Below are 27,756 nucleotides of genomic sequence, written 5' to 3' on the forward strand. Positions count from 1 at the left end.
CAGCGCCCATCTGCTGCCACCTGCCAGAGCTGCCTGTTCTCCCCAGCTGCCTCGAGAGGCCTCAGGACCCCAGGACCGGCTGGGCGGGCAACTCCACAGAGGCCTGGCTACACCCTGCTCTGGGCAGACCTGGGCCTAGAAAGGTGAGGAAGTGGGAGGGGGAGGGGCTGGGACTTGGTGGGAGGGGGAGGGGCTGGGACATGGTGGGAGGGGGAGGGGCTGGGACTTGGTGGGAGGGGGAGGGGCTGGGACATGGGTGCCCACCTTGCTCTTCTCCTGCTGCAGCTCGATCTGGATTTCTGTGAGCTTGGCCCGCAGCTCCTCGTTGGCAGCCTGCAGCGCGCCCAGGAGCTCCTTGTCTGCTTTGTCCGCCTTGCTTCGGCCGCCCATGCCCTTCTTGGACATGGTGAGGGTGGCCTCAGGGGCACGCAAGGCGGGCCGCCTGTCTGCGCTGGGCTGTCTGCACCAAGCTGGGGCAGGTGTTGCCTCGCTGCCGCTCTGCTACATTTCCTCACTTACCTAGAGGTAAACACACCTGGGTGAGCAGACTGGCCTGGCCCGAGCTCCCACACACGTCCTGTCCATGTGATGATGGAGCACTGCCGGGCCCGCCCATCAGGATGGCTGGGAGGGTCAGGGGCACCCAGCTCAGGATGGGCCGCTGCGGCCGCATGGCAATGTGGCGGCCCACGGTTAGCTGTCCGTCTCTACTGAAGCCCGTCACCAGGCCATACAGTGACAGCGGAAGGAGAAAACGAATGCACTCAGAGCACACAGACACTTGGGACTGGGGTTCCAGAGACAGCAGTGGAAACGGGCCTGGGAGGAATACGGCAAATGTTTTTCCCAACAGAAAAATAACTTCCAGTCTAAATCATGTAAGTTTACTAAATGGGGGTGGGGGGACCTCATGGACAGGTAGATAACTGAAAACGATTACGTGACTCAGAAATAGGCCCCTTGCTACATATATTCATAAATATTGGGACGATTAGTTGGCTAATTGTGAAAGAAAAATCAATCTATGGAATACTGCCTTTCTAATATAAAATTCTAAATGGATTAGAGACAATTAAGGGTGAAAAATCAAAGCATTAAAACTGGTGGGAGATGTAGAAATGAGCGTTTTTGAAATCTCTGGAGAGAGAGGCCTTTCTAGGCTGAAAGAAGATAAAAGGAGTTAACAGCAGGAAAGATCAGTAGATTCCAGCACATAAAAATGTTACATCTTTATGACTGACGTGCGATGCAATTAGGAATCTAAAAACAAGTTGAAACAATATTTGCAGTAAAGACAACAATGTTAGTATCTTTACTATATTAGGAGATTGTGAAACTCAATACTAAAAACACTAAGATCTCACAAGATAAATGGATAACTATCAAAGAGATGATCCCAGAGTAAACAGCGAGGGAACAGGGAAAATAAATATGTAAAGAAATTAAACGACAGACTTGTACAAAATTAATGAGCCACAGATTCAAGGAACTCATAGATCCTCAAACAGGAAAAAAATTAAATACATCATAATCAAAATGATGAAAACCAAAACTTAAAAAAAAAACTCTTAGGGCAGCCAGATGGCTCAGTTGGTTAGAGCGTGAGCTCTGAACAACAGGGTTGCTGGTTCGATTCCCACATGGGGCAGTGAGCTGCGCCCTCCACAACTAGATTGAAGACAATGAGCTGCCGCTGAGCTTCCTGTGGGGCAGCCAGATGTCTTAGTTGTTTAGAGCATGAGCTTTCAACAACAGGGTTGCCGATTCAATCCCCACATGGGATGGTGGGCTGTGCCCCCTGCAACTAAAGACTGAAAATGACAACTGGACTTGGAGCTGAGCTGCGCCCTCTACAACAAAGATTGAAGGACAATGACTTGGAGCTGATGGGCCCTGGAGAAACACACTGTTCCCCAATAAAATTTTTTAAAAATCTTGAAAGGCACTAAAAGAGAGAAGGGGCACATGCCACTCAGAGGAACAAAGACAAAATTAGGAAGCTAGAAGAAAATGGAACGATATCTTTAAAGTGCTGGAAAACAAAAACATATGTCAAACCGGAATTCTATACTTGGTACAAATATCTTTCAAAAGTGAAGGATCTGACCACCACACACCCATTAGAATGGTTACTGTCAATTTTTTAAAATTCAATTTTCAAAAAAACCCCAAAATAACAAGTGAGGGTGTGGAGAAATTGGAACCTAACGCTTGTGCACTATTGGTGGTAATATAAAATGGTGCAGCTGCTTCAGAAAACCGTCTGGAGGTTTAACCAGATGTTACATATGACCCAGTAATCCCATTTCTAGGTATATACCCAAGAGAAATGAAAAAAACATGTCCACAGAAAGTTCATAGCAGCATTATTCATAAGACCCCAAATGTGTAAGTAACCCAAATGCCCACCGACTAATAAATGGATAAATAAAATGTGAGATAGCCATACCATGGAATATCATTCATCAATGAAAAGCACTGACACACATTACAATGTAAATGAACCTTGACAACATGATGCTAAGTGAAAGAAGCCAGTCACAAAAGATCATATGCTGTACGATTCCATGTATATGAGTGTCCAGAATAAGGAGCTACCTAGAGAAAAGTAGATTCAAAAGTAGGTTGCCATGGGCTGGGGACAGAGGGAGTGAGAAGTGACTGCTAACTCGACTGTCTTTTGGGGGTGACGGAAACATTCTAAATTTGTGGTGATAGTTGCACAACTCTGTGAATATACGAAAACACTGTGAATTCACACTTTAAGTGGGTGAGTTATATATTATTAAAGCTGTCACCCAATAAAAAGGAGAAATAAGGGCTTTTCAGACAAACAAAAGTTGAAAGTATTTGTTTCCAGCAGTTCTGCACTACAAAAAAAAGTGTTAAAAAAATGTTCTTCAGGTAGAAGAGATATTATCAAATGGGAAATTAAATCTACCCAAACAAATGAAGAATGCTGAAAATGGTAAAAATAAAGGTATATATCACGGACTCTTTTCTTATTTTTAATGCCTACAGATTATTGAAATCGAAACTAGTGATAATGCATTGCTGGGTCTATAACATATATAGAAGTAAAATATCTGAAGAATAGCAAAAATATGGGAAGAAGAAAAATAAAGTCATTGATTATATGTGAATTGTTATAATATCTAGGACTGTGATAAGCTAAAAATGATATTGAAAACCCTAAAGCAAGCACCAGATATTAAATTAAAAGAGAAATGTAACAAATAAGCCAACAGGGGAGGTAAAATAAGATCTTAAAAAATAGTCCCAAAAACAGGCAAGAAAAGAGAACAAAGAAGAGATAACACAAATAGAAAATAAAGAGCAGAAAATTAGGTGCAAGTCCAACCATGTTAAATGTAAATAGGCCAAACAACACAATTAAATGGTAAACATCTTTAGATTAGATTTAAAAAAAAAAAAAAGCAAGCATCAACTTTATACAACCTACAAGAAACTCGCTTTAAATATAAAGGCATAGATTGATTAAAAGTAAAAGGATGGAAAAGTTATATGATGGAAACTTCAATCAAAAGAAAGCTGAAGTGATTGCATTTATGTTAGACCATATAGATTTCAGAACAAGGAATATCACCAGGGATTAACGATAAAAGACATAGCACTCCTAAAGGTACATGCATCAAACAACAGAGCTTCAAAAATACATAAAACAAAAACTGATAGAAATGGAAGTAGAAATAGGAATAGTCACAATTGTAACTGGATACTTCAACAACCCATCTCTCAGTAAGAGATGAAATATGCTCAAAAAGTTAGGTAAGGATATGAGATTTCAACAATCCTGACTCAATTGGCATTTATAGGATTTGCCACCACCAACAGCAGAATATATAGTATTTTCAAGTGTACATAAAGTATTCATTGAGATAGGCTATAAGCTGTGCAATAATAACAAATCTCAACAAAGTTAAATAACTGAAATGATTCAAATTATGTTCTCAATCAAAAAGAAATTGAACTAGAAATATCTAATAGAAAGATATCCAAAAAATCGAATATTTGGAAATTTTAAAAACACACTTCTGTATAACAGGTAAGTAAAAGAAGAAATTATAAGAAAATTAGAAAAATATTTTGAACTTAATGAAAATAAAACCACAATGTATCAAAATTTGTGGGACACAACTAAAATGGAAAGGAGAGAAAAATTTATGACAATAAATGCTTATATTAGAAAATAAAAAAGGTCTCTAATCATAATCTAATCCTAATCTAAGCTTCCATTTTAAGAACATGGAAAAAAGAAAAATAAAGTAAATGCAAAGTAAGCAGAATAGAAATAATAAAGATGCTAGTAGAAATTGATAAATTTGAAAATAATAGGAGAAATTAATAAAACTAAAAGCTGGTTTTGGGAAAATAATAATATTAATAAACTTCTGGAAAGACTGATCAGGAAAAAAAAAAAGACATAAGTTACCAATATTAGGAATTAAAAAGGGGACATCACTACACATCCTACAGACATTAAAAGGTAAATGAAATTTAAGGAAGTATTAACAAGTCTACATCAACTCTTCCAGAAAAATGGAAGAGATGTGAACACTTCCCAACTCATTTTATGAGGAAAACATTACTCTGATATAAAAACCAAAGAATATCCCTCAAGAAAAGAATATCCCTCATTAAGATGAATGCAAAATCCTTAACAAAATTAGCCACTCGAATTCAGCAATATATAAAAAGGATTAACACTATATGACCAAATGGGGCATATATAAGGAATGCAAAATTGGTTTAATGTTTTGAAAAATGAGTCTATTCAATTTACCATATTAATGTATTGAAATGAAAAAACACATAATCTTCTTGAAAGATGCAGAAAAGTCTTTTGACAAAATTCAAAATCTATTCACTACACAAACTTTCAGCAAACTAGGAATAAGAGGAAGCTTCCTCCCCCGATAAAGAACATCTACAAACAGACAAATAAACAAACAAACTAACAAATAAATAAGGAGGGCGGCCTGGTGGCTCAGGTGGTTGGAGTGCCATGCTCCAAATGCCAAAGGCCGCCGGTTCCATTCCCACATGGGCTAGTGAGCTGCGCCCTCTACAGCTAAGACTGTGAACAACAGCTCTCCCTGGAGCTGGGCTGCTGTGAACAGCTGGGGGTTGGTGTGAGCTGCCATGAACTGCTGAGTTGCTGTGAGCTGCCATGTGTTACAGTGAGCAGCCAACAACGACTGACGACCAACTGCCTCAGCAGGTGGAGCACAAGACTCTAGCATGGGCCAGGGAGCTGCGCCCTACAACTAGACTGAGAAACAATGTCTGGAAAAAAAGGGGGGGGGAGGGGCAAAAAAATAAGGAAACAAAACAACACTATAGCCAACCTCACACTTCACACTTAACTTACTGCTTTTCCCTTAAGATAGAGAAAATACAGAACACCTCTCACCATTCCTATTCAGCACTGAACAAGAAAAAGACCAAAAGGCATAAAGAAATAAATCATTTTTATTCACATATGATATGACTGTCTATGTAGAAATCCCAAAGAATCTATCTAGAAGACATAAGTGAATAGAAGGTCAAAAGACTGAAGTAAGGTCACAGAAGGTCAAAAGAGAAAAATCAGTGATATGTGTCAGTTATATTTCAATATTCAGTTGTCCCCCCTTATCCACGGTTTTGCTTTCCGAGGTTTCAGTTACCTGTGGTCAACCGCAGCCTGAAAATACTAAATGGAAAATTCCAGAAATAATTCGTAAGTTTTAAACAGTGCGCTGTCCCGAATAGCATGTGATGAAATCTTGCGCCGTCCCCCTCCATGCGTCCTGAAGCGTGAATCATCCCTTTGCCCAGTGCATTCGAGCTGTATACGCTCCGCCCGTTAGTCACGCGGTAGCCATCTCAGGGATCAGACCGACTGTCACAGTATCACAGGACCTGTGTCCAGGTCACCCTGATTTTACTTAATAACCCTGAGTGTCCACTTGTTTCCGGGGGTCCCTGGCCGAGGCTCAATGCTTTCTACTCACATCTTCCACCCACAAGTCTAATGCCTTTTCCATCTTAACTCACACTCATCCAGCTCTGTGGCCGTAACTTGTGTGGTTAGGACGTGCAACAGCAAAATTAGCACCAATTTTTTCCCTTCTTCACAATTTCATGGATAGAAGGTTGGTTCTTAGCATACATCTTAGCGCCCTCAGCACACGAGGTTTTTCTTTCTTTATTAAGTAGAGAGCGTTCATCTTTTCACAGAAAGGCAGCGCTTTCTGGCTTCTCTGTGGAGTATCTGAGCAGCCAGCACCACCATGCTTGTGCTTGGGGCCATTATTAAGTCAATTGAAAGTGAAACCCAGGCAAAATCCTAATTGGCTTTTTTTTGTGTGCACAGAAACTGACAAGCTGTTTCTAAAATAAACGTGGGAAAAGCAAATGTTGTAAATGAAACAATTTTGGAAAATAACCAATAAATCTGGGGATCACTACCGGATTTTCTGCCCACAATAAAGCTCCAGTCATCAGGTCAGCATGGTACTGAGGCAAAGCCGTGCAGATCGATGGGGCGTTATAGAAAAACAGAGCCCCATATCGTCTGGTCAGTCGGTATTTGACAAAGGATCCAAGAAAATTCAATGGAGAAAAGATGTCTTTGGAACAAATGGTGCTGGAACAATTGCACATCTATGTGCCAAACCAGACAGAAAAAAAGCTACAACTCAACCCACACTTCACATCAGACCTAGAAATCAAGCCGAAAAAGATCGTGGAACTAATGTGAAATGTGAAGCCACAGAACTTCTAGATAAAAATGTAGATAAAATCTTCATCATCTTGGATTAGGAGAAACGTCTTAGAAAGTAGAGGAAAAAAAGATAAAAACCACGTAAGAAAATATCTGCAAATTGGACTTCATAAAATTTTCAAACTTCTTGTCTTTGGAAGATATTGTTAAGAAAATGAAGACAAGCCACAGACTGGGAGAATATATTTGCTAAATATGCATCCGATAGAGGACGCGTATCCTGAATATATAGATTAAAACTCTGAAAATTCAATAATAGAAAGACAACCCAATTAAAAAATGATCAAAAGATTTGAAAGACCCGTCACCAAAGAAAGTGTCCAGTTGGCAAACAAGCATAGGGAAGATGCTAACAGCATTGACCATCAGGGAAATGTAGATTCAAACTGCAAGGAGATACCACTACACACCTATTAGAACGGCTGACATGAGAACGCCTGACTATACCAAGCATGGGGTCAGGATGTGTGAGAACACGAACTCTCACACGTGGCTGGTAGAACAGAAAACGGATCAACCGCTTTGGAAAACAGTTGGTTCGTTTCTTAAAAAGTTAAACACCCGCCCACCACATGATTCAGCCTCAGTATTTGCCCGAGGGAAATGAAGGTATACATCTGTATGAAGGCTTGAACGTGAATGTTCATAGCAACTTTATTCATAATAGCAAAAAACAAACAAAACAAACAAAACAAAAACTGGAAGCAACCCCAGAATCCATCACCCAGTGAATGGATAAACAAACTAGTGTACGACCATACAATGGAATACCACTCAAAAAAACAGAACAGAAAAATTAACTATTGATCCACCCATGCAACATAAATCTCAAAATAAAAGCATTCTGTATGATTGCACTTATATGCAAGTCTAGAAAATATAAACAAATGTATAGTGACAGAAGCAGATTAGTGGTCGCCTGGGGATATGGTGGGGTTGTCAGGTAGGAGTAGGAAGGAAGGATTGCAAAGAGCAACGAAAAACTTTAGATGTGATGGTTACATCCACTATCTGGAGTGTAGAGATGGTTTTGCAAGTATATAGACATGTCAAACTTTATTATGCCGCTTTTACCATTTGTAAAGGAAGTTTCAAAGCCGTAAGTAACATACTAAATTTGTCGTCCTTGGTGTCACTGGTGACAAAGCATAACTGGTACAGTTCATTTGGGGACCAATATGAGAATATGTATTTTAAAACCTTCAAAGTGCGCCTAACTTTTAACCTAGAAGTTTCATATCTAGGCTTCTACCCCAAAAGGGTTATTCTAAATACAGAGAAAACTTTATGCTCAGATGTTCAATGCAATATTATTTATAGTAGTGGAAACCTGGAAACAATCTAAATACTTATGAATTAAGTTTCTGCAGTGAAATACTATGCAAACTTTAAAGTGGTGCTTAATAGAAGTTATTCTGAAAAGGAAGATGAGCATCTCATATGCAGCGACAGACAGAAAACAAAACTGCGATTGATAGAATGATCATAACAATGTAAGAAACAAAACAGAAAAAAAACAAGGAAGATATTCTAAATGTTTAATAATTTATCTTGTGGGTATTAAAAAATGTGATTATTTTTGTCTTTTTCTTTTTGAGATTTTCTTTTAAGTTTCCATAATGAGAATGTATTCATTTTACGAAAAAAATATTTCATAAAGAAAACACCTCCGATGACCTTTTAGAGCTTTAAAGACCATTGGTCTTCCACCAGCGCCCAGAAGACATCCCTGAGCAGGGAGTGGGAGCTCAACAGGTAACCCCTGAGTGCCTGGGAGCCCCCGGGGGGAGGACCAGCGCCCTCCTCAGCCTGGCACTTGGAGGAGAAGCCATCTCCCCTTTCTTCTCTGAGTTTGCTCCAGTAACTATTCCAGTTGCCCAACCTGACACCATGGCAGCCACCATATGAGAACATGTGCACAGGGCTCTGGGCGTCTTTTAAAAGCCACGGAGACTAGGCTCGTCTTAGATTAAACAAACATCCCTGAAAATGTGAAAAGGTAGGTGGTGAGGCCAGTTTCAGAAGCTGGGTTCCCCTGTCCTTTGGACTTACAGAAAAATAATAATGGATTGGTGATGGGTGAATGATGGGTGGATGGATAGATGGATGGATGGACGGATGGATATAAATGAAAGGCCTGGGAACAAGCCAGATCCACTTCACAGAACAAAGGTTATCCTGGAACAAAGATTATACATTGTAATTAATGATCTGAAGGATTTAAAAAGAGGGAGGGTGATTAAGAAGTATTTTTAAAGGGATGACAGCAGATTCTGGGTCCCACTGGGAGGGGTTGAACACTACTTGCTGGTCCCCACGCCACTCTCTGGGGCACTAGAACTCTCTGGTTGGGTTGTCCTCTGTGCAGCTGGGATGGCCGCCTGCGTGCAGACGGAGTGCCCACTGAAGGGTAAGCTGCAGTGATGGGCTCGGTGAAGCACTCGGCGCTCCACCCTCTCCAACCCACCGTCACCACCCTCTAAGTCTGTGCTAAACGTTGCCCGAAGGTCCTTCTGGCCTCGGGTTTCGTCTTCTTCCCACCCTGAGACCAGAGCATGCTACAAGCCAATTTTGCTTTTTAATAAAACTCTGTAATGGATGTGCCAGCTGGCCACCAGGAGGCCAACCACACAAACCCGTGGTCTGCCGTGTGAGACGAGCATCAGCCTGAAATACGGAAAAGCCTTTCAAGCCTCCCTGAGCTTTGGGAGTTCCCCAAATGTTGGCTCTTCCTGATCAGAGTTCATGTCCCGTCTGTCGTGTCGACGGGACGGGTTCCAACGTGCTTCCTGTTCTGATGCCCTCCATCCATCATCGGGGAAGGCTGGGTCTCAGCTTAACACTAACCAGCAGACAGTGGGGACTTGGGGACCAGTGTTCTCGGGGATGTAACACAGACATTCGTCCCTTCAAAGGAAAAGCAGTGAGGCATCCAGACATCAGCCTTGACCCCCACCCCTACTGCTGACCCCTCAGGCGCCTCCATCCACTGGGCACTCAGGAGCTCCTTCAAAACCAAAGTAACCCTGGGCGACCCAGCCGCCAAGCATGGCAGGCGGAGTTCCAGGAGAAGCAGCCGCTCAGAGAGGACGTTGATAAGGTCACAGCATGTGGGAAAGGCCAGGGCTAGGATTCCTCCTCATGTGGAGGAGACGTGACCGGTCCAGGTAAGCGCTCCAGCCTCGAGGCCATCGGCATGAGCAGAACAAAGGCTGACTGAGTCTGCAAGGACTCTGGAGCTTGGAGTTCACGACCTTCCTGGGCCCCACCCCTGGTCCTGAGCGGGACACCGTTCCTGCCTCCGCTAGGCTGGGATCGGCTTCTCTTGCGCCTAGCCCTCTGCATCATTGACGCAGTTCCTAGGACACCCCTTGTCAGCTGTGGCCACCTGGATGGCCACAGGTATGTCCTGATATCACTTCCCGACATGGGGAAGCGTAGTGTGCACTAAACCAGCACCTGAGAGCCTTCGGGAAGGACACCAGGGGACAAACACAGCTGCCCACAGCCGACCGGGGCTGAGAATCAGTCCTCTGTCACGGGCAGCACCTCTTGCCTGCTCAGAGCTCACCCTGTGTGCTGGACCAGCGGCCCCACAGGTTGGTGAAGAAGACTGGGGCCAATGTTTTAAGAAAGGTACGTTGTTTCTGTGGCCGCACCTGGGCTTTTCCAACCCTGGTGCTAAGGAAGGGTCTGAATGGAAACTTCCTATCACCACTCGCTCCACATCGGCCTGTGCGTCTGTAAACAGGAGGCAAGGGTAACACAGGAGGTGCTGTCGTCCTGAGTGGGATTCCAGCACCCGAGGCCATGGTCCAGCTGAACCCTCCAAGGACTCACTTGTCTGGAACAGTTAGTTCCAACCAGCAGGCCAGAAGGCCCACCTCCCTACAGCTCCCTGGCTGTGGGATGTCCATGGCTGTCTGCACATGGTGGGTCTTCAAGGGGCTGCAGAGTCGTAAGGGGAACTAACACAGTCTGTGCTCTCATGGGTGTCGCCTGTGCTTCCCAGGCGCCCTCAAATCACCAGTCGACTGACACTTAGGTAAACAGGCTCACACCCACTTATCACCCGGCGGAGGATGGATGGCCTATCTCCCACAAGGTACGCATTCATCTGCTGCCGGAATCCCTAGGGAACCTCAGCCACAGGCTGACCTATCATTTGTAACGCTGTCGGCATAAGCCAAGGTCCCGCGTCGGCCTGGTTTACATTCCTGTTACACGGTTTCCCTCAGGAACCAAGGCAGCATTTCACTACTGATCTGTTCAAAGGCTCAGCTCTTCTGAGAATGTTCTCAAAACTACGACTCTGGTCTTGGTTTTGAATGGTAAAAAGATCGTCACCTGGGTTCGTCCTGGTTCTCTGCACACGTGAGCTGACAGCAGAGACGAGGCCAGTGCAGGGGGTCTCATGGTCACACCTCAGCCCACGCGCTGTTTCCTCAGCAACCCGGTTTCTGTCTCCGTCAGGAGGAAATGACGTACTAACTGCCACGTTGCCTGTGCTGCTCTTCCCACAACCCTGCTGGCCCCGGTCAGCCGCCCACTTTCCCTGAGCTCCTGGAGAAACTGAGGCCCAATATAATAACAAGCGCTTCTTTCAAAGAAAAGCGTTGGGAGTCAGTGAAAAAGCTGTTATTTCCCTAAAACACTGGAGTTCCTTCCGTAACGAGTGATGTCAACGGATAAACTGAGATTCCTGATTACGTTTTGAAAAGAAGACACCATCCCCCCACAGGGCCGGTTGGTGGTGGGGACGCAAGCCATTAACAGGTCCTGGTAACAACAAGGAAGCAAGGCACTGGGAGCCCCACCCACCTGTCACCCCCACTCCTCCAGGGACCAGGGAGCCGGTGGGGGCCTCCCGCTGACTCAGGGGGCTCTGGGGTGCCTACCACACCCAGCACTAAGTGCCCTCCCAGCCGAGCCCCCACCCAGCTTGGAACATGTGATCAAAGAAACACTGCTTTGGAGAGAACCGGCTGCCCTGGATGCTGGAGCCTGGAGAGCCCCGAACGGCTTCCTCTGTGAGTGTCTTTGCTCATTTGACACGACAGTTAGCTTCCCAGCTACACACGAACGCATTCTAAGTATGGACACAACTCAAGCTGTGCAGAACGGCCTCAGCCCAGCCCACAAGTAGCAAAGCCTCTGAGCACTCAAAAGGAACTTACGTCCTGACACCCTGCCAGTCTGCTCTCCTCACCCATCTTTCACCGTGGCCGGGAGAGTCTCAGCTGGTCCAGGACCCAGTGCAGCCTTGTGCATCAGCTCCAGGGCTCTGTGACTCAGCAAACCCAGCCCTTATTTTTCAGATGCAATTCACTACGCTGTGACTACATCCAGGGGGAGGGACCAGCCTCGTCTGTGAGCGGATGCCTGTGGCAGGATGGCCGAGCTCTGCGTGCGTGCAAATCCTGTACCCAGACTGGCAACCTCAGGAACGCCCAGGTGCGGACAACGGCCGCCTGAGGTTGCAGAGTCATCTCGGGTGGGAAAGGAAGCTGCCCGCTGTGCCTGCCCACCGGGCAAGATGCCATCGGTCCTGAGAGCTGTGTGCTCCTGGGGAGGAATACTGCTCTGGCCACATGCTCAGGTGAAAGGACAAGGGAGGGACACAGCACCTGCCCGGCTGCTCCAGGAGACCACTCAGGTTCTCTCCTCCTTAGAAAATGCCCTGGGTCTTATGTAGCTATAGTATCAATCATACCGTGTTTCCCCGAAAAGAAGACCTAGCCAGACCATCAGCTCTAATGCGTCTTTTGGAGCAAAAATTAATATAAGGCTTATAGTAAAATAAGACTGGGTCTAATATAATATAATATAATAATATAATATAATATAATATAATATAATATAAGGTATAATGTAATACTGGGTATAATATCATATAATACAATACCAGATATAATATAATATAATATAATTATATAATATAATATTGGGTCTAATATAATATAATATAACATAATACCAGGTCTTATATTAATTTTTGCTCCAAAAGACGCATTAGAGCTGATTGTCCAGCTGGGTCTTATTTTCAGGAAAACACAGTGTGAATGAACTTTGACTCCAAAGGGTATTTTTTATTTTAAATGGTGAGGTGACAGAAGGGATCGGGGTCCATTAAACTCTGAAGAATGAACACGTAGAGACGAATCAGACAAACGAGACCATAAGCCACTGGTGTGACAGTTGAGCACAGGAGCTCGTCCCACGTAAATGCAGCTGAATTACATCATAAAAGCCCCAGAGAAGCACAAGCAGCTCCGGTGCTTGAGCAAATGCAGGGCTCACAGGGTTTCCAGCTGGAGGGAACGAGAGTCCCGCTGCTCTGATTTGATGGAGGAAACAGTGAAGACGGTGGGGCAGGTGGCTTTGCACTCACCGCCCCGCCCAGGGCGTAGCTGGGCTGCGTCTGAGTCCGAACCAGCTGGGCTCTGGGCTCTTGCATCGTGGAGACCAGTGAGCAGCCTCCTGGGGGCCGAGCTGGCTCTGCGCCCGAAGTCCTGAAATCTGGTCGGACTCATCTCCTCCGCCTCGGGCATCTTCAAATTTGGCTCTTTTTGACCAATTATTCTTCTCTGTCAGCTTGTCCATGCAATGGAAACCCTGTTTGGATTCTGACTGGAGTGGCACCGAGCTCACAGATTAATGAGGACAGAACTGACAGCTCTGTGACATTGCCCGCTTGTCACGGACACAGTATGGTTCTCCATTTAGTCAGGATGTTTATGTCTTTCCGTGAAGCTGCACAGTTTCCCCCGAAGGCCTGGTACAACTTTTGATGCACTTACTCTGAGGTGCCTAACATTTGTGCTACAATCACAAACGGTGTTTCTGCCTGTGGTTGTTTCCTTTTCCTTCCCATGAATAGCAAAGGCTGGCACAGAGGACAACCCCTCACTGTTTACATTGACGCGTGCCGGCCACTTGCTGAAATCTCTTAACAGTTCATTTCTACCTTCTCTTGGGAAGGACAGTTTTGTTTCTTCTTTTCCAATCTTTACTCTTTCAATGATTTTTCCTGTGTTCTTGTGTTAGGTCGGACCTCCCGTCCATTGTTAAGCAGAAGTAATAATTAGCATCTTTCTCTTATTTCTTTCTTGAAGAGACATGTTTCCAATGGCCTACCATTAAGTTTCACATTTGCGCAGGGTTTTCATGGATTCCTTTTATCAGGTTAAAGAATTTATCTGTATCCCAAATTCGCTAAGTGCACATTTTAGAAATTGTGAAAGGGTGTTGCCATTTGCCAAATGCATTTTCTGTGACAGTTAGGATAACAGTCTCTGAGCCAGTCTGTGCCCCCACCCCCACCCCAGGGTCAGCTGCTGGGCCTGCTTCCACTCCCCCTGGCTCAGAGGTTAATATCACATCATTTCAAGCATGAGACTTGCGGGGGGGGGGGGGGGCACACACGTGGCTCTTCACAGCCTCCCTGGAATGTTTCCCACCTGAGTGAGCAGAGACAGACGAGGCACCGGCCAGCTCTTGTGTGGGCATTTGTGGTCCACCCTCAGGAGAGGGCAGCCCTTTGAAGGTCCCAACCCTGTGCCGGCTCTTAGTCCCAGTTCCCTCACCTTTCAGCAAGGTTTTCTCCCCGCCTCTCATCGCCACATGGGCATGAAACTGCAGGCCTGTGGGCCCCGGGCAGTGCCCGCCACGGCCCGGCAGCTGCCCCTGGTCACAGCTCAGTGTCCCTTTCCTTGTCCAACATCCTGATCGGTGTCCCGCCCTCTCCCTCCCGCCCTCCCTCCCCTGTAAAATGAGCTGGAGAGATTCTAGCTCCAGTCCACCCAGCATTCTGGGGGTATGTGAAGGAGACAGTTGCTCAGATGAGCTTCGCTGGCCGGCTGGCCAGAGTTCCGTTTGCTTTTTAATCAGCAGCTCTACCCTGACACAAAAAAAGTTTTCTCAGAAAGTGTTGACTTCCTAACTCCCCTGTGATTCTCCAAGGTAAAGGCAGCTTTCTTCTGGAACCTGAACTCCCGTGGATCAGCCCCGCTGGACAGGGCGATGGGCAGCATGGAGCTGGGGACCCGCTGCAGCACCCCTGCCCCACCGTCCACCTGCTTCCACCCTGCAGCAAACTTGCAGCTGCCACGTCCGTCTGGAGGCCACTCTTGCAGCTCTGAGGACCAGGCAGCGCCATGCAGTCCTTGAGGCCAGACATCCTGAGGGGTGTCCTCTGGGCCCCAAGGAGGCGACAGCACAGAGCCACTGGAGGTGACACACAGCAGGGCTGGAAGCCGCTGGCCCTCCTCCCCCGAGGGACGGCTTGATCACCCACGTGTGGCCAGTTACCGTGGAAAACACTGTTTACATAGAAACAGATGAATACCGGTGTTTTCAAGGTCCGTCCAGACTTGGACAATTCAATCGCCCGCACCTTCAGCCTCCATAAAATGGCCTCCCTCCAAGAAGGACAGACAAGGTTCTCAGCAAGTCACGGCTCATATCAGAGGCTTCACACACACCCTTCTGCATTTGGGGAAAACGTCTCCTGGCAGGCAATGAGGCTTCATCGTGAGGACCTGCACCACTGTTCCTGGGGGGCTGCCCCCTCTGTCCCACCAGGGACCCTCCACAGGAAGGCTCGCTGAGGGAAGAAGGGCTTCTCCCCCTGCCTGCAGGTGAATTTAGCAAACACCAAGGAATGTTCTAGAATCCCAGGCACTGCATCTGAAATGCACATGACATGGAAACCGGATGCCTTTCTCCAGCAGCAGAACAAGTGTTCAGATCCGATGGAAGAGGACTGTTACCCAGGAGCTTGGACGGTGAGCTGTTCCCACACCGTGGGAGCCTGTTGTGACATCTCCCTTCCACGGGTGCATGAAAAGCCTGGGAACAGTGGCCGAGCACCCTGGTGGCGTGGACGCCAGCCTGTGACCATGGAGCAGCAGATGCTGCCCTCCACCTCTGGGGCTGGGACAAGGGTCATCTGCAGACATGCCAAGGTAACCCCGAACCCTGTTTTCTATAGCACCTTCCATCAAGATCCATGGTGACTTCCCAGCAACCTAGTGTGTCCTTGCCCACTGCTCCGTGTAACCAGTGTCACTAGTCTTTCCACACGTGCGTCCATGTAAAGCCCATGTGACATAAGAACACATCAGAAGAATGGAGGTAGCGTCCTGGTGGCTCTACTTGGCCAGTTGTGTTTTACCCCCGGGTATGCGCGGAGCTTCCTTGGGAACACGGAGCTTTCTGCTGACATCTGCCTCGCCACCCTCCTCCCTCTCGAGGCCACTGCCACCCGCACACCTGGGAGCCCAGCACACCTGTGCCCACACGCACTGACGAGTTCTAGAGCTTCCTGTTACCGGCAACATCAGAAACCAACCCTTTAGCCGCCATTTTACCTCCCCCCCCCCCCACAGATATGAACAAACACTTAGCCTCGCACCCCAAATCCTTCCCAACCTGCAGCCACAGTGGCCACAGGGCCCTGACCTCAGCCTGCATCCGGAGGGCCAGAGTGCATTGCCACCAGAGGATGCAGCACCGTCCCTATGAAACAGCCCGAGACAACTGAGGTAGGCCCTTGATTGACAATTGCGACAGCAGCGTGGGGCAGCGGGCGGTGGACATGAGGTGCTTACAGCTGAGCACCTGGCAGGGCTCCTATCTGGCCGGGAAGAGGCACCAACACAGGCCTCTTGCAGGGATGTCACCGAGCCGCCCCCTGGGTTGGACGCGCCTGTGTGCAGTGGGAACACAGAACCATTGTATCCGGCGCTAAGTAGCTTATTTAATCCAAAGCCACAGCAAAGAATACGCAGCATTCATGCTGTGTAGAGTGAGATGGGTGGTTGTCCCAGGCTAGGACGGGAGATAACGCCCCTTTCATGGGGGTTAGAAACACAGGACACAGCTACCCTTGTTCCAGCCCACGAGGATCCAGCCCACGGGCCCGACACGCCTGCTGCTCAGGGAGACCAGACAGCTGCACATGAAACATCGAACGGCAGGGCAGGACACACACGCGGCACCTGTCAGAGGAGGAATCGCCACCCGCTGTGTCTGCACGTGGGGGGCCCGGCGCCCACCTGAACACACTGTGCTCAGCCTCACTCAGGCCTCACACCACGCAGCGAGGCCGTGTCAGTCAGGAGGGAAGTGAGCGCGCCATCAGAGACCCAAAGGCTGGCGTGCTGCTCATGTCATGCCACTCAGCTCACCTCCAGGGCCCAGGAGAGGCCAGGAGTCGCGGTGGGGCGTCCTGAGCATCATCACCTTCACGAGTGGCAGTGGCCATGCTGAGCTGAGCGCAGTCTGTTTCCTGAACATTCAGCAAAGCCTGGGGTACTTGGCACACCTCCACTGACCCAGCATCGCTGCTGTTTTCACCCCAACAGCAAGGAGGGGGGACGTGGTTTGCTTTTCCGCGGGAGGCACAGCAGTGAGATCTGCAGCCTTGCCACAGGCAGCTGGCCCGCCCACTGTCTGTCACGTGGCACCACCACGGGCCCTTGGCCACCTGACAACCAGCGCACTGCCCACTATGCTGAAGGTACCAGGCTGAGTGGGGCCACAGCAGCTGCTCTGAACTCTCAGCCACATGCTCGCATGTCAGGAAGGCGGGAACCTTGCAAACACTTGGTACAACCCTGGATCCCAGGGGCATAAATATGTACAGTGTTACATCCCGAATTCAACAGAACTCACTGCCACACAGGGGCAGCCAGGTATACATTTACCTGAGGAGCCCTTAAGTAGACCAAGACTTAGAGCGCTGAGAAAATGTAGATGGAGTGACACACGAAAGATCCTCTCACAGGTGGCAGCCGGGTCACTAGACAGCAGCCCTGCATGGGACACTGTGACACACCCCTCTGCTCCTCCCACCCACCTGCACCCGCCTGCCCCATGACACCCTCATGCCCTTGGGGGTCTGCCTCCCCCCACGCAGCCCCACGCAGGCCAGCCTTTGACCGCATACTCGCTGGGGAGCGCGTCTGCCCTGCGAGGCCACAGCTCCAGGGCACGAGGCCCAGGTGGGACACGTGTGGCATCACTGAGGCACAGAGGGACTTTCCCCACCAGAGTTTTCCACCACAGGAAGTGCTGGGTGCCACCACAAATCCATGGAGAGCTGGTGCAGGCCGGCAGTCCCAAATGTCTGCTCTCGTGTTGGCATCAGTGCTGCCAGCCCCGGGGTGACTGGCACGGGCTCTAAGCCAGCTGTGCTTCAACCACAGTTCAGTCCTCAGAGGGCCACGCTGGCAGAGGGGCACAGCCCATCCAGAACAGGGCACGGCGGAGAGCAGTTAGCCATGTTTCACTTGGGGCTTTATCTGCTGCTTTGAAAAGAAGAGTCCCTTTGTTTTTTCAAGGCTTTTTGTACCATCACTGCTCCTGCATTACAGGGACAGAGTGGCAGCAGCCACAGCCGGTCAGTGTCTCTGCCTGTGTGGGAGCAGAGCCTGGCAGATGTGCTGGGAACCCCTGCCAGCCCAGTGCATGGCACTAGGTCAGGAAGAACTGAGCCTCTCGGCTTCTGCCAAAGAGCTACTGTCTCCAACCCAGGGACAGCCCGTTTCCAGAATGTGGGGTCTACTATTTCGGGACTCTCCTGGGGTGACCAGGGTAGCAGGCATTTGTGTTTCACACAAAACGGAAGGAGGAAATGTCCCCAGCCCATCATATGAGTTACACGGGGACAACAGCCAGCTGCAGGAACGTTAGAAATGACCTGCTCAGATCTCTTCCCGCAGGCGAGCGGGAGAAACCTGGGCTCGGAGGCGATGAGAAGCCAAGTCCCACCACCCACCAGGACGAGGCCACACTGAACTCGACTTTCTGACTCTGGAGTCAGACTTCTGGAGAGACAGGCAGTAGCCGACCAGAAGCGAGCGATGCCGGTGGCAACCAGCAAACAAGGGTGTCGCGGGTCCCCAGCGCGGGAATTGACAGCGTCCTTACAAACCTTAGAAAACTCGGGTTTGAATTATGTGCATGTGCTGTGGACAGTTAAAGGGAAAGAGGCAGCTGTAATTCCACCGGTGCATATTTGAACAAAACGAGGGAGAAAGGGGTCGGAGGGCGGGGACCCCCACAGGGAGAAGACCAATTACTGGGTCCCTCCCCCCAGGTGTCTGACGACACAGTGGGACCACAGTGAGTGGGAGAGAAGAATGAGGGAGTAGCTGATTAGCCTCCCACTGGCCAAGTTCAGATAGAATTTTAAGATGGAAAAAAAAGACAGTGAAGGGAGAGCAGGCATTAATTAAAACCACGGCTCGCAGCGATTTACATAGCGCATGCCCAGGCTGGCATGCTCCCCCACCCCCACGCCACAGCGGGGGGAGCTGCTGACCGCGCGTGCGTTTACCCACCACTCTCCCTTGGTCCTCCTTCCCAATTTTATTTCATCGTGGCCTGCAGGCTTTTTGGCAAAACCTACTTTGCTTTAATTTCCTCCCAAATGTTGACAGACAAAGATATTGAATTTTAATTGATTCATGCCATTTCTCAAACCACTTGCTCTGAGGGTTGTTCTCAAGACAAGTTCCCATGACACACCTGTGGCCTAACGGAACACCTGTGTCACTCCACACAAAACTGCAGGGGACATGATTATCACTGGTGAACCACTCCCACTGAAGAAAGAATTTTCTGTCAACCTCCCAGTTGCGAGTCCAGCTTTCAGAATTGCTGCTCTGGTTCCTGAAGAAATGAGACCCAACAGGCCCCATGAGCCCCCAAAGCAGCCAGCGCCCTCACGTACAGCAGAGGGGCCCGCCTGCCTTCTTCCCCCAGCCCAGCCCCTCAGAGGCTGGGAGAACCGCATCAAGACCAGGCGGCGCAGCGGCCCCGTTTCAGCGGAGCTGCCTTTGGCGCTGTCCATGGTGCTGCCATTTCAGGTCTGTTCTGACCACACTTCAGACTGGAACCAGGTAGGGACCCTGCCTTAATCTGTTCTACCAACCTGACTCAGGACCTAGCTTTCGGCGTCAGCCCTGCAGGGACTGGTCCATGCGTGGGGCTGCCTGGTGGTGGCTCTGTTCTAGACTCGTGCTGCACTGACCCTCACCTCCTGACAACGCCTCTGCTCCCATATCTGCCAACCAGCCCCAATGTAGGTCTGTGCCCCTGCGGGTGAGGGGAACAAGATCAAAAAGCTGGGAGCTGGGTCTGAGTGGCTGGCTCCCCACTAGGTGCTCCAACTGCCAGGCAGGAGCAAACGTAACCCTCTCTGGAGAAGGGCACATTCATCCCAGGTCTCAGAAGGACACGACAATGTTCAGGGACAATGGCTAATGAGCCACTAACGACAGCCAGGGAGACCAGGAGGCAAATGAGCAGGAACTGAGTTAAAAGGAAAAGAAAGAAAAAGAAAAAACCCACACAGCCTTCAGACACTGGAGTTAACAAATACAAACTACAATGAAGAATTTTTGTATTTTTTAACTAGGCTTTATTTTCTGGAGTAACTTTGGGTTCGCAGCTCAGCTGAGTAGAGAGCGGAGCGTCCCCATACACCCCCAGCCCACACGTGCACAATGTCATTCTATTTTTTAAAAGAAATTTCTTACAAGCTTGAAAATAACTTCATAGAGTAGAGAACTATAAGAATATCCCAAACATCATAAAAAGAGAGCACTTTTAGAAATAACAAACATAATAATTGTAATAAAAAAACACGATGGACACTTCTGGTAGGAGATTCGAGAGCAAAAGAGCAAACTGGTGAACTGCAAGATAATTCAGAAGAAGATACCTAGAATCAAGCACAAAAAAGACAGAACATACAAAAGACAGGTGAGAGAAACAGAGTGAGACAGTCTCCCAGAAGGAAAAATGAGGGGAAAAACTTAGTGGGAGCAAAATTTGACTGAGAATTCTCTGGAACTGATGGAAGACAACAACCCAAAGATTCAAAATAAGACCAAATCTAGGCTCCTCATAATAAAACTTGGGGGATAAAAAGAGACAAAGACAAAGAGAACATAAAATCTGCCAGAGGAAAAAAGCTTATTTTCAAAGATAAGATATTTAGACTAATGACTAATATATCATCGGAACAACAGACGCCATAAAACAAATGAATAATACACTAAATATGCTTTTAAAAATACCTACCAAACAAGAATTCTATTCCCCAGTAAACATAGATTTCACCCTCACTCTTGAGGGAATTTTTCAAACAAAAAAAGAGAAAGAAATGAAGAGAGAACGATGCCAGTGCCGAACAAAGGAAAGCTTGAAGGCACAGCTCAGGCACAAAGAAGGCGATTCCAAAAGGACATTCTGAGGGGCAAGAAGAAACGAAAAGCAACAAAAATGCTGATTGTGTGAGGAAATATAAAACCATGACTTAAAAAACTAGCAGTAATGTCTAGTGGTGTTTCAAAATAAACAAGCGAGAAATAAAACGCCAAACAACAGAAACGTAAAAGTTAGGAGAGGGGTGAACTGAGCTGAAGGATTCCGAGCTCCATGTCTTCCTTGGAAGGAGGGTTTTGATTCACTTCAGCCTTTGATGAGTTGATGTTGCTGCTTTTTAATGACACTCATGAAAGTAATAGAAAACAGAAACTACAATGTTGAAATGGGAGAGAAAAAACCCTCAATCAATGCAAAAGAAGGCAAGACAGGAGAAAATAGGTGCAACAAATAGAAAGCACAAAATAAAATACAACCCAGATGCCCCAGTGGAACCATTAAATGGAAATTAAGAAACATATTTCTGAGGTGGAGGCAAAACGGCAGTGATGATGTCATCATTTTTTAAATTCCCCAAAGGGTTTCTTTGATGAGGCACAGGAAGAAATAACTACAAAAGAAAAAAAACTGATACATTAGATTTTATCAAAATTTAAAACCTTTGCTCATCAGAAGGTATACTTACAATGAGTAAGCAAGCCACAGCTGTGGAGAAAATACCCACAAGACATGTATTTGACAAGGAACTGGTATCTAGAACATATAAAGAACACCTACCGCTTAACAATAATGAGATAAGCAACTGAATAAAGAATAGGCAGAAAAAGTGAACACATACTTCACACAAGTAGATACACAAACACCCACAAACATAAAAAGTCCTTAACATACTAAGAATGAAGCAAGTGGAAATTAAAACAACAAAAAGAGACAAATATACTCCCAAAGTGGCTAAAATTGAAAAGCTCAAACAACAAATGCTGGCCAGGACGTGGAGCAACTGGAACTTTCACAACAAATGGTGTGACCATCTTGGGGAAAGTTCTGGCAGTTTCTTATAAAACAAACTGACACCAACCTATGATGCCACCGTTCTATTCCTAGGAAATTTCTCCACAAGACATGAAAGTATATGTCCACAAAACACTTGTACAGAGGGCTCATCATCGAAGATAATGTAGGCGGTGCTACAAGAATCAAGTCCCCAAATCCCTCTCCCTAGGCTATACAAAATAATTTCACAACATCAAAAATTCTTCACACAACGACACCCTTGGCATTACTTGAAGAGCGGTATTACCAAAACTGCAAAGTAGCTGTGAATAAAAAGGAAAAACCAATGGATCCCAGCCCCGGCCCCCCTCATGCTACTCCCCCCAACCGCCTAGGCTCGGGAGGGGGATGGGGACAGAGGACAGAGGGTGACAGCCACTGTCAGTACAGAAAACCAGGAAGGCAGCCCCAGGGCTCATCTCACCAACTACCGGACGGGCTCACAGAACCTGAAGCCAGACCTCGTTAGAGGGCAGGGCATGTGACGAAAAGCCAGGTGAGCTGTTGAAGTTACAAACTCAAGTTGAGAGGCCAGAGTGATGAGAAAGGACAGGCATGATCTGAAAGGCCAGCCTTTAAAACAGAGTTTTTGGGGAGAAAAAGGGCAAAAAGGAAGAGAGAAAGTCCCACTGGTAACCAGTAGAGATGGAGAAAGGAAGACAAGAAAAAAAAGGATGGGCGGCCGCTTGGCTCAGTTGGTTAGAATGCAGAGCTCGTAACACCAACGTCAGCGGTTCGATTCCCACATGGGCCAGTGAGCTGCACCCTCCACAACTAGATTCAGAAAAACGATGACTTGACTTGGAGCTGATGGGTCCTAGAAAAACAGACTGTTCCCCAATATTCCCCAATTTTAAAAAAAGTTCTTTCTCCCTTCTTCTGCCTCCGCCCCCACTCCCGTTCAAGCCGTTGTTTCTCAGTCTAGTTGTGTAGGACACAGCTCCCTGGCCCGTGCTGGTGTTATGAGCCTTGTGCTCCCCCGGTGAGGCAGTCAGTTGCCAGTCGTCGGTCAGCAACTCACGGCAGCCCACACAAGCCCACGGCAGCCCACGGCAGCCCACACAAGCCCACACAAGCCCACACAAGCCCACACAAGCCCACACAAGCCCACGGCAGCCCAGCTCCAGGCAGAGCTGTTGTTCACAATCTTAGCTGTAGAGGGCGCAGCTCACTCACCCACGTGGGAATAGAACCGGTGACCTCGGCTGTTAGGAGCACGGCGCTCCAACCACCTGAGCCACAGGGCCACCCACCCCCAATTTTTTTTTTTAAAGGAGAAATGCAGAGTCTTCAAACAAAAGATCCCCATCATCAAAACAAAAAACTCACTAAAATGTCTGGACTTCACCAGCCTGGGAAAAGGAGCCATTAAGTAGGAATCTTGTAAAATACCTCAGTGCCGTCAATATGAACAAAAGGAAAGTGGAGTCCACAGAAGACTATTGTAGGAAACCAGGAAACAAAATTTCACACAGAAGAACCGACACAGTCCATCCTGTTTAAAAGCAACTGTGGAGCAGAAGAGCCCTGTAACGCACAGAAGTCAGCATCTGAGGTTGTGGAGAGCCACCCTGAATTACACATTCAAACACTAAAACGAACCAGAAATGGGGAGAATTGAAAAGACAGTTGATTGAACGCAAAAAAAAACTAGAGGACAAGCAAAATAAAGGATAAGGTAACCAAGGGAGACTAAACCCAAATGAAAAATGTAATAAGGGGCACTGAGGAATAGGCGAGGGAAGGAGGTGACGTCCGGAAACCAGTAAAGGAGAGGAGGAAGTGGAGAGGAAGGTGTCATGCTGGGCATCCTGCCGACTACGCCATGTGTCATGTTGGGCGGCCTGCGGGGTCTCTGCTCCCGCTCCCCATACAAGAACGCAGGACATGGTGAGGCCAAAAAGGAACACCCACGGAGCCATACGTAGGGGAGTCATACCACTTTATTCTCTCTGGCGGCACTATACTCTCACTGGAGGCTGGATACACACTGTCCGCAAACCGCCATCCACGCTTGCCAGCCCAGCCGCCATCTTCTTGCTAGCCCCCATTCTTTCTCTTTCCTCCTCTCTCCTAGCATAGCCACAGCAGTTACATTAGTGGCCAATGGCTCACTGGTTACAGCTGACGGCCAACTAGCCACAGCTGATGGCCATGCAATCACAGTTGGCCATTTACTACCTGAGCCAGCACCTGTCTATGTGAGGCCGAGAGCCTGGAAACTACTCTCTGGGGCTCCGCCCCCACAAAGGTAAACAGAGGAGGAATAGTATTCATATTTTCAGAGTCTCTGGAGAAGGAAAACAAATCAATGGACACAGCCAATATTTCAAGCCGTCACCAGGGAAACTTTCCACAGAGAAGCACCTGAGTCTCCACATCTCAAAGGGCTCACTGGGCACCTTGAAACATAAACGCAGATGCTTCAACTTGGAGAGATTCTCAATAAAACTGTTATATTTCAAAGCTAAAGAGAAAACCTCAGGCCTCCAGAGACAAAGAGCAATTACCTTACAGAGTCAGAGGAGTAAGGCCAACCTCCGTCTTCTAAAACCCACAGAAGCAGGAAACAATGGAGAAACAGCGAAAGAAAAAGTCAATGAAAGAAACGTGAACCAAGGATATTAGAAGCAGCTAAACCTGGAGCATCTTGTGGTTCCAGCAAGTAGGACACAGTGGCCAACCTGAAGTTGCTCCTAAGGCCCAAAGCTGGCGCGATGTGTTGAGCAAAATAGTATTATTATCACTGGATTTTAACCCATGGAGTAAAGGGGTTATCCAGGTGTCCCCACTTATGTAAAGACATAATCCAGTAGGAGGAGACCCCAGAGGGCAGAGGAGATAAACACCTAGCCTGCGTCCTTCTGTAAACACATTAAAATTACAACTAAATTACAGAACAATCAACCTGGAGAAGAATTTGAAGTCCAGCTGAACAGAAGTTTTATAACTAAGGATAAAGGAGCCACATCGAGACTGGTAGGAGGGGCAGAGGCCTGGCACGGGCCCCACACCTGTGTGTGGTGGATGGGAATCAGGAGACATTTCTGACCATGGAGGTTCCCCCAAGAGGAGCGAGGGACCCCAGCCCCACACCAGCCTGGAGCACTGGTGCCAGGAAGAGAAGCCCCCACAATATCTGGCTGTGAAAAACAGTGGAGATTCCAACCATCCGGGTGGGATGGAAGGTGGTGGGAAACAGCCATCCTCTTAAATGGCCCGTGTACAGACTCATTCGCTCACAGGCACTCACCTTGGGCTCTGGCAGAGGGGCAATAACTCGGGAGGCATCGGAGTGAAGGCTGGAGGACAGTCGGCGTTTTCCCTCTGTGGAGTCTGTCATGCGGGAGACCCTGTGCGGGGCGGCCTGTGGGGTCTCAGCTCCCGCTCCCCACACAAGAATGCAGGATGTGGTGAGGCCAAAAAGGAACACCCACAGAGCCATAGGTATGGGAGTCATACCACTATATTCTCTCCGGCAGCCGAGCGAGACACACGCAGTAGTAGCCACACGATCCGCAGTCCGCCATTCACTTCTCTGCCTGCCAACCAACCAACCAATCAAAGCAGCCCACAGTTACATCAATAGCCAATTGGCTAACCGGTCACAGCCCACGGCCAACCAATCACAGCTGATGGCCATTCACCACCCCAGCCAGCACCACCCCACGCGAGGCCAGAGAGCCTGGAAACTGCTCTCTGGGACTCTGTCCCCACAGGGTCCTTCTCCTGTGCACTTGGCAGGCAGCTACCTTCTTTAATGTGTTAAGCCCACACCCTACACTTATGGCCAAATCTGAATCTGATTGGTCTGGTGGGCTCCTCTGCTCCACCCTGCTGACTCCCTGGGACCCCACCCAACTCCTGAGGTACTTTCTCCAGAGCAGCCAGCCCCATCCGAATTGCACTCTTTCTGGAAAACATTTGGAGTCCACGGGCCCCAGATGGGCAGCGACTAGCCTCATTGTGCTCTGAGACTTTTGCTGAGTCGCTCCAGGCTCAGCACTGGCACCAAACCAAAGTCTACATTGACTTGGTAACCACAAATCTTCCCACGCTGGTGACTCCCTGAAACCCTGCCTCACCCAACTCACATACCACACGAGGCTTTATCAGCGGCTGAACCTTAAGGGAGCTGGCAGGTGGCAGCAAGCCTCAGGGTGTCCTGGCTTTTTTTGGAGCTACCCCAGGCCTGGTACTGTTGGCAGCCATCCTTGGTTTACAGTGTGGCCTCTCCCACATGCTTCTAACTTTAGCACAGGCAGTGAACAACTGTAGATCTCTTTGTTGATCCTACCAGGTAGTCCCTGGCAGTTCACAGGTAATGGGTGATCTGGGCCTGCACCAGCTCCCCTTCTAAGAGGCCCCAGAAATAACACACTTGGAAATTGGCTTCAGACCCCAGCAGAGCACCAGCTAATTAGCCTTGCAAGTGGCACACACAAAGTGTGGTCTCAACAGGCATCAGAATCCCACTCAATGTGGTAAGCCCCCTGCACAGAAGCCTATAAGCTGTGGACATGGCCAAACCCCACTGCCAGTCAGCCTAAGGGTCAATCCCACCCACTCATGTGCCAATAGCCATCAAGGCTCAACTATAACAGGAGGGCACATACAACCCCCACAAGGGACACTCCTGAAGCACCTGGTGCAGGTGACCAAGGATGCTGTGCCAGGGACCCAAAGGGCACTTATTACATAAGGCCACCCGGCCAAGACTGGGAGATATAGCACATCTACCTAATACATAGAAACAAATATAGAGAGGCAGCCAAAATGAGGAAACAAAGAAATACATCCCAAAAGAAAGAACAGGAGAAAACTCCAGAAAAAGAACTAAACAAAATGAAGGCAAGCAACGTACCAGAGACAGAGTTCAAAACAATGGCTATAAGGAGGGTGCTCAAGGAACTCAGTCAGGAGTTCAACAAAGGGTAGCCAGCATTAAAAAAGACATAGAAACCATAAAAACAAAAAGAACCAGTCAGAAGTAAAGAATACAATCACTGAAATGAAGAATGCACTAGAAGGAATCACCAGCAGACTAGATGAATCAGTGATTTGGAAGAGAAGGTAGCAGAAAACACCCGATTGGAACGGCAAAGAAAAAATAATCCAAAAAAATTAGGACAGTTTAAGAGACTTCTGGAACAATAACAACATTCACATCATAGGGGTACCAGAAGAAGAGAGAAAGCAAGGGGTTGAGAACCTATGGAAGAAACAAAGACTGAAAATTTTCCTAACCTGGTGAAGGAAATAAACATACAAGTTCAGGAAGTGCAGAGAGGCCCAAACAAGATGAACCCAAAGAGGCCCACACCAAGACACATTATAAATAAAATGGCAAAGGTTAAAGACAGAGAGAGAATCTGAAAAGCAGCAAGAGAAACACAACTAGTAACTTATAAGGGAGCTTCCATAAGATTGTCAGCTGATTTCTCCACAGAAACTCTGCAGGCCAGAAGGGATTGGCACAACATATTCAATGTGTGAAAAGTAAGGACCTATAACCAAGACTACTCTACCCAGCAAGGCTGTCATTTATAATAGAAGGACAGATAAAGAGCTTCCCAGACAAGAAGAAGCTAAAGGAGTTCATTACCACCAAAACAGTATTACAAGGAATGTTAGAGGGACTTCTTTAAGATGGAAAAAAAAGATCAAAATTATGAATAATAAAATAGCAATAGCTACATATCTATCAACAGTTACTTTCAATGTAAATGGATTCA

The 27,756-nt window shown here is 47.7% G+C and overlaps 1 protein-coding gene across 27 annotated transcripts in view; it reads right to left on the reverse strand.

The window, feature by feature from the left end:
• JAKMIP3 (Janus kinase and microtubule interacting protein 3) overlaps positions 1-27,756 on the reverse strand; it is a 77,281-nt gene that overhangs the window by 46,509 nt on the left and 3,016 nt on the right. For 23 of the 27 annotated variants that reach the window (XR_016018835.1, XR_016018846.1, XR_016018844.1 and 20 more), the window contains exon 2: positions 265-519. Coding sequence is in view for 12 of the 27 variants with exons in the window: in XM_074338785.2 (XP_074194886.2) it covers positions 265-405 (141 nt within the window). In the remaining 15 variants the exon portion in view is untranslated. Of the gene's footprint in view, positions 1-264; positions 520-11,967; positions 12,111-25,274; positions 27,060-27,756 lie in introns of those variants that run through there. The other 4 variants (XM_074338788.2, XM_074338787.2, XR_016018836.1 and 1 more) reach the window with 3 other exon arrangements.

Source organism: Rhinolophus sinicus, chromosome 15, assembly GCF_057876585.1.
Source record: "Rhinolophus sinicus isolate RSI-liver-muscle chromosome 15, RSI-T2T, whole genome shotgun sequence".
Lineage (NCBI taxonomy): Eukaryota > Metazoa > Chordata > Mammalia > Chiroptera > Rhinolophidae > Rhinolophus > Rhinolophus sinicus.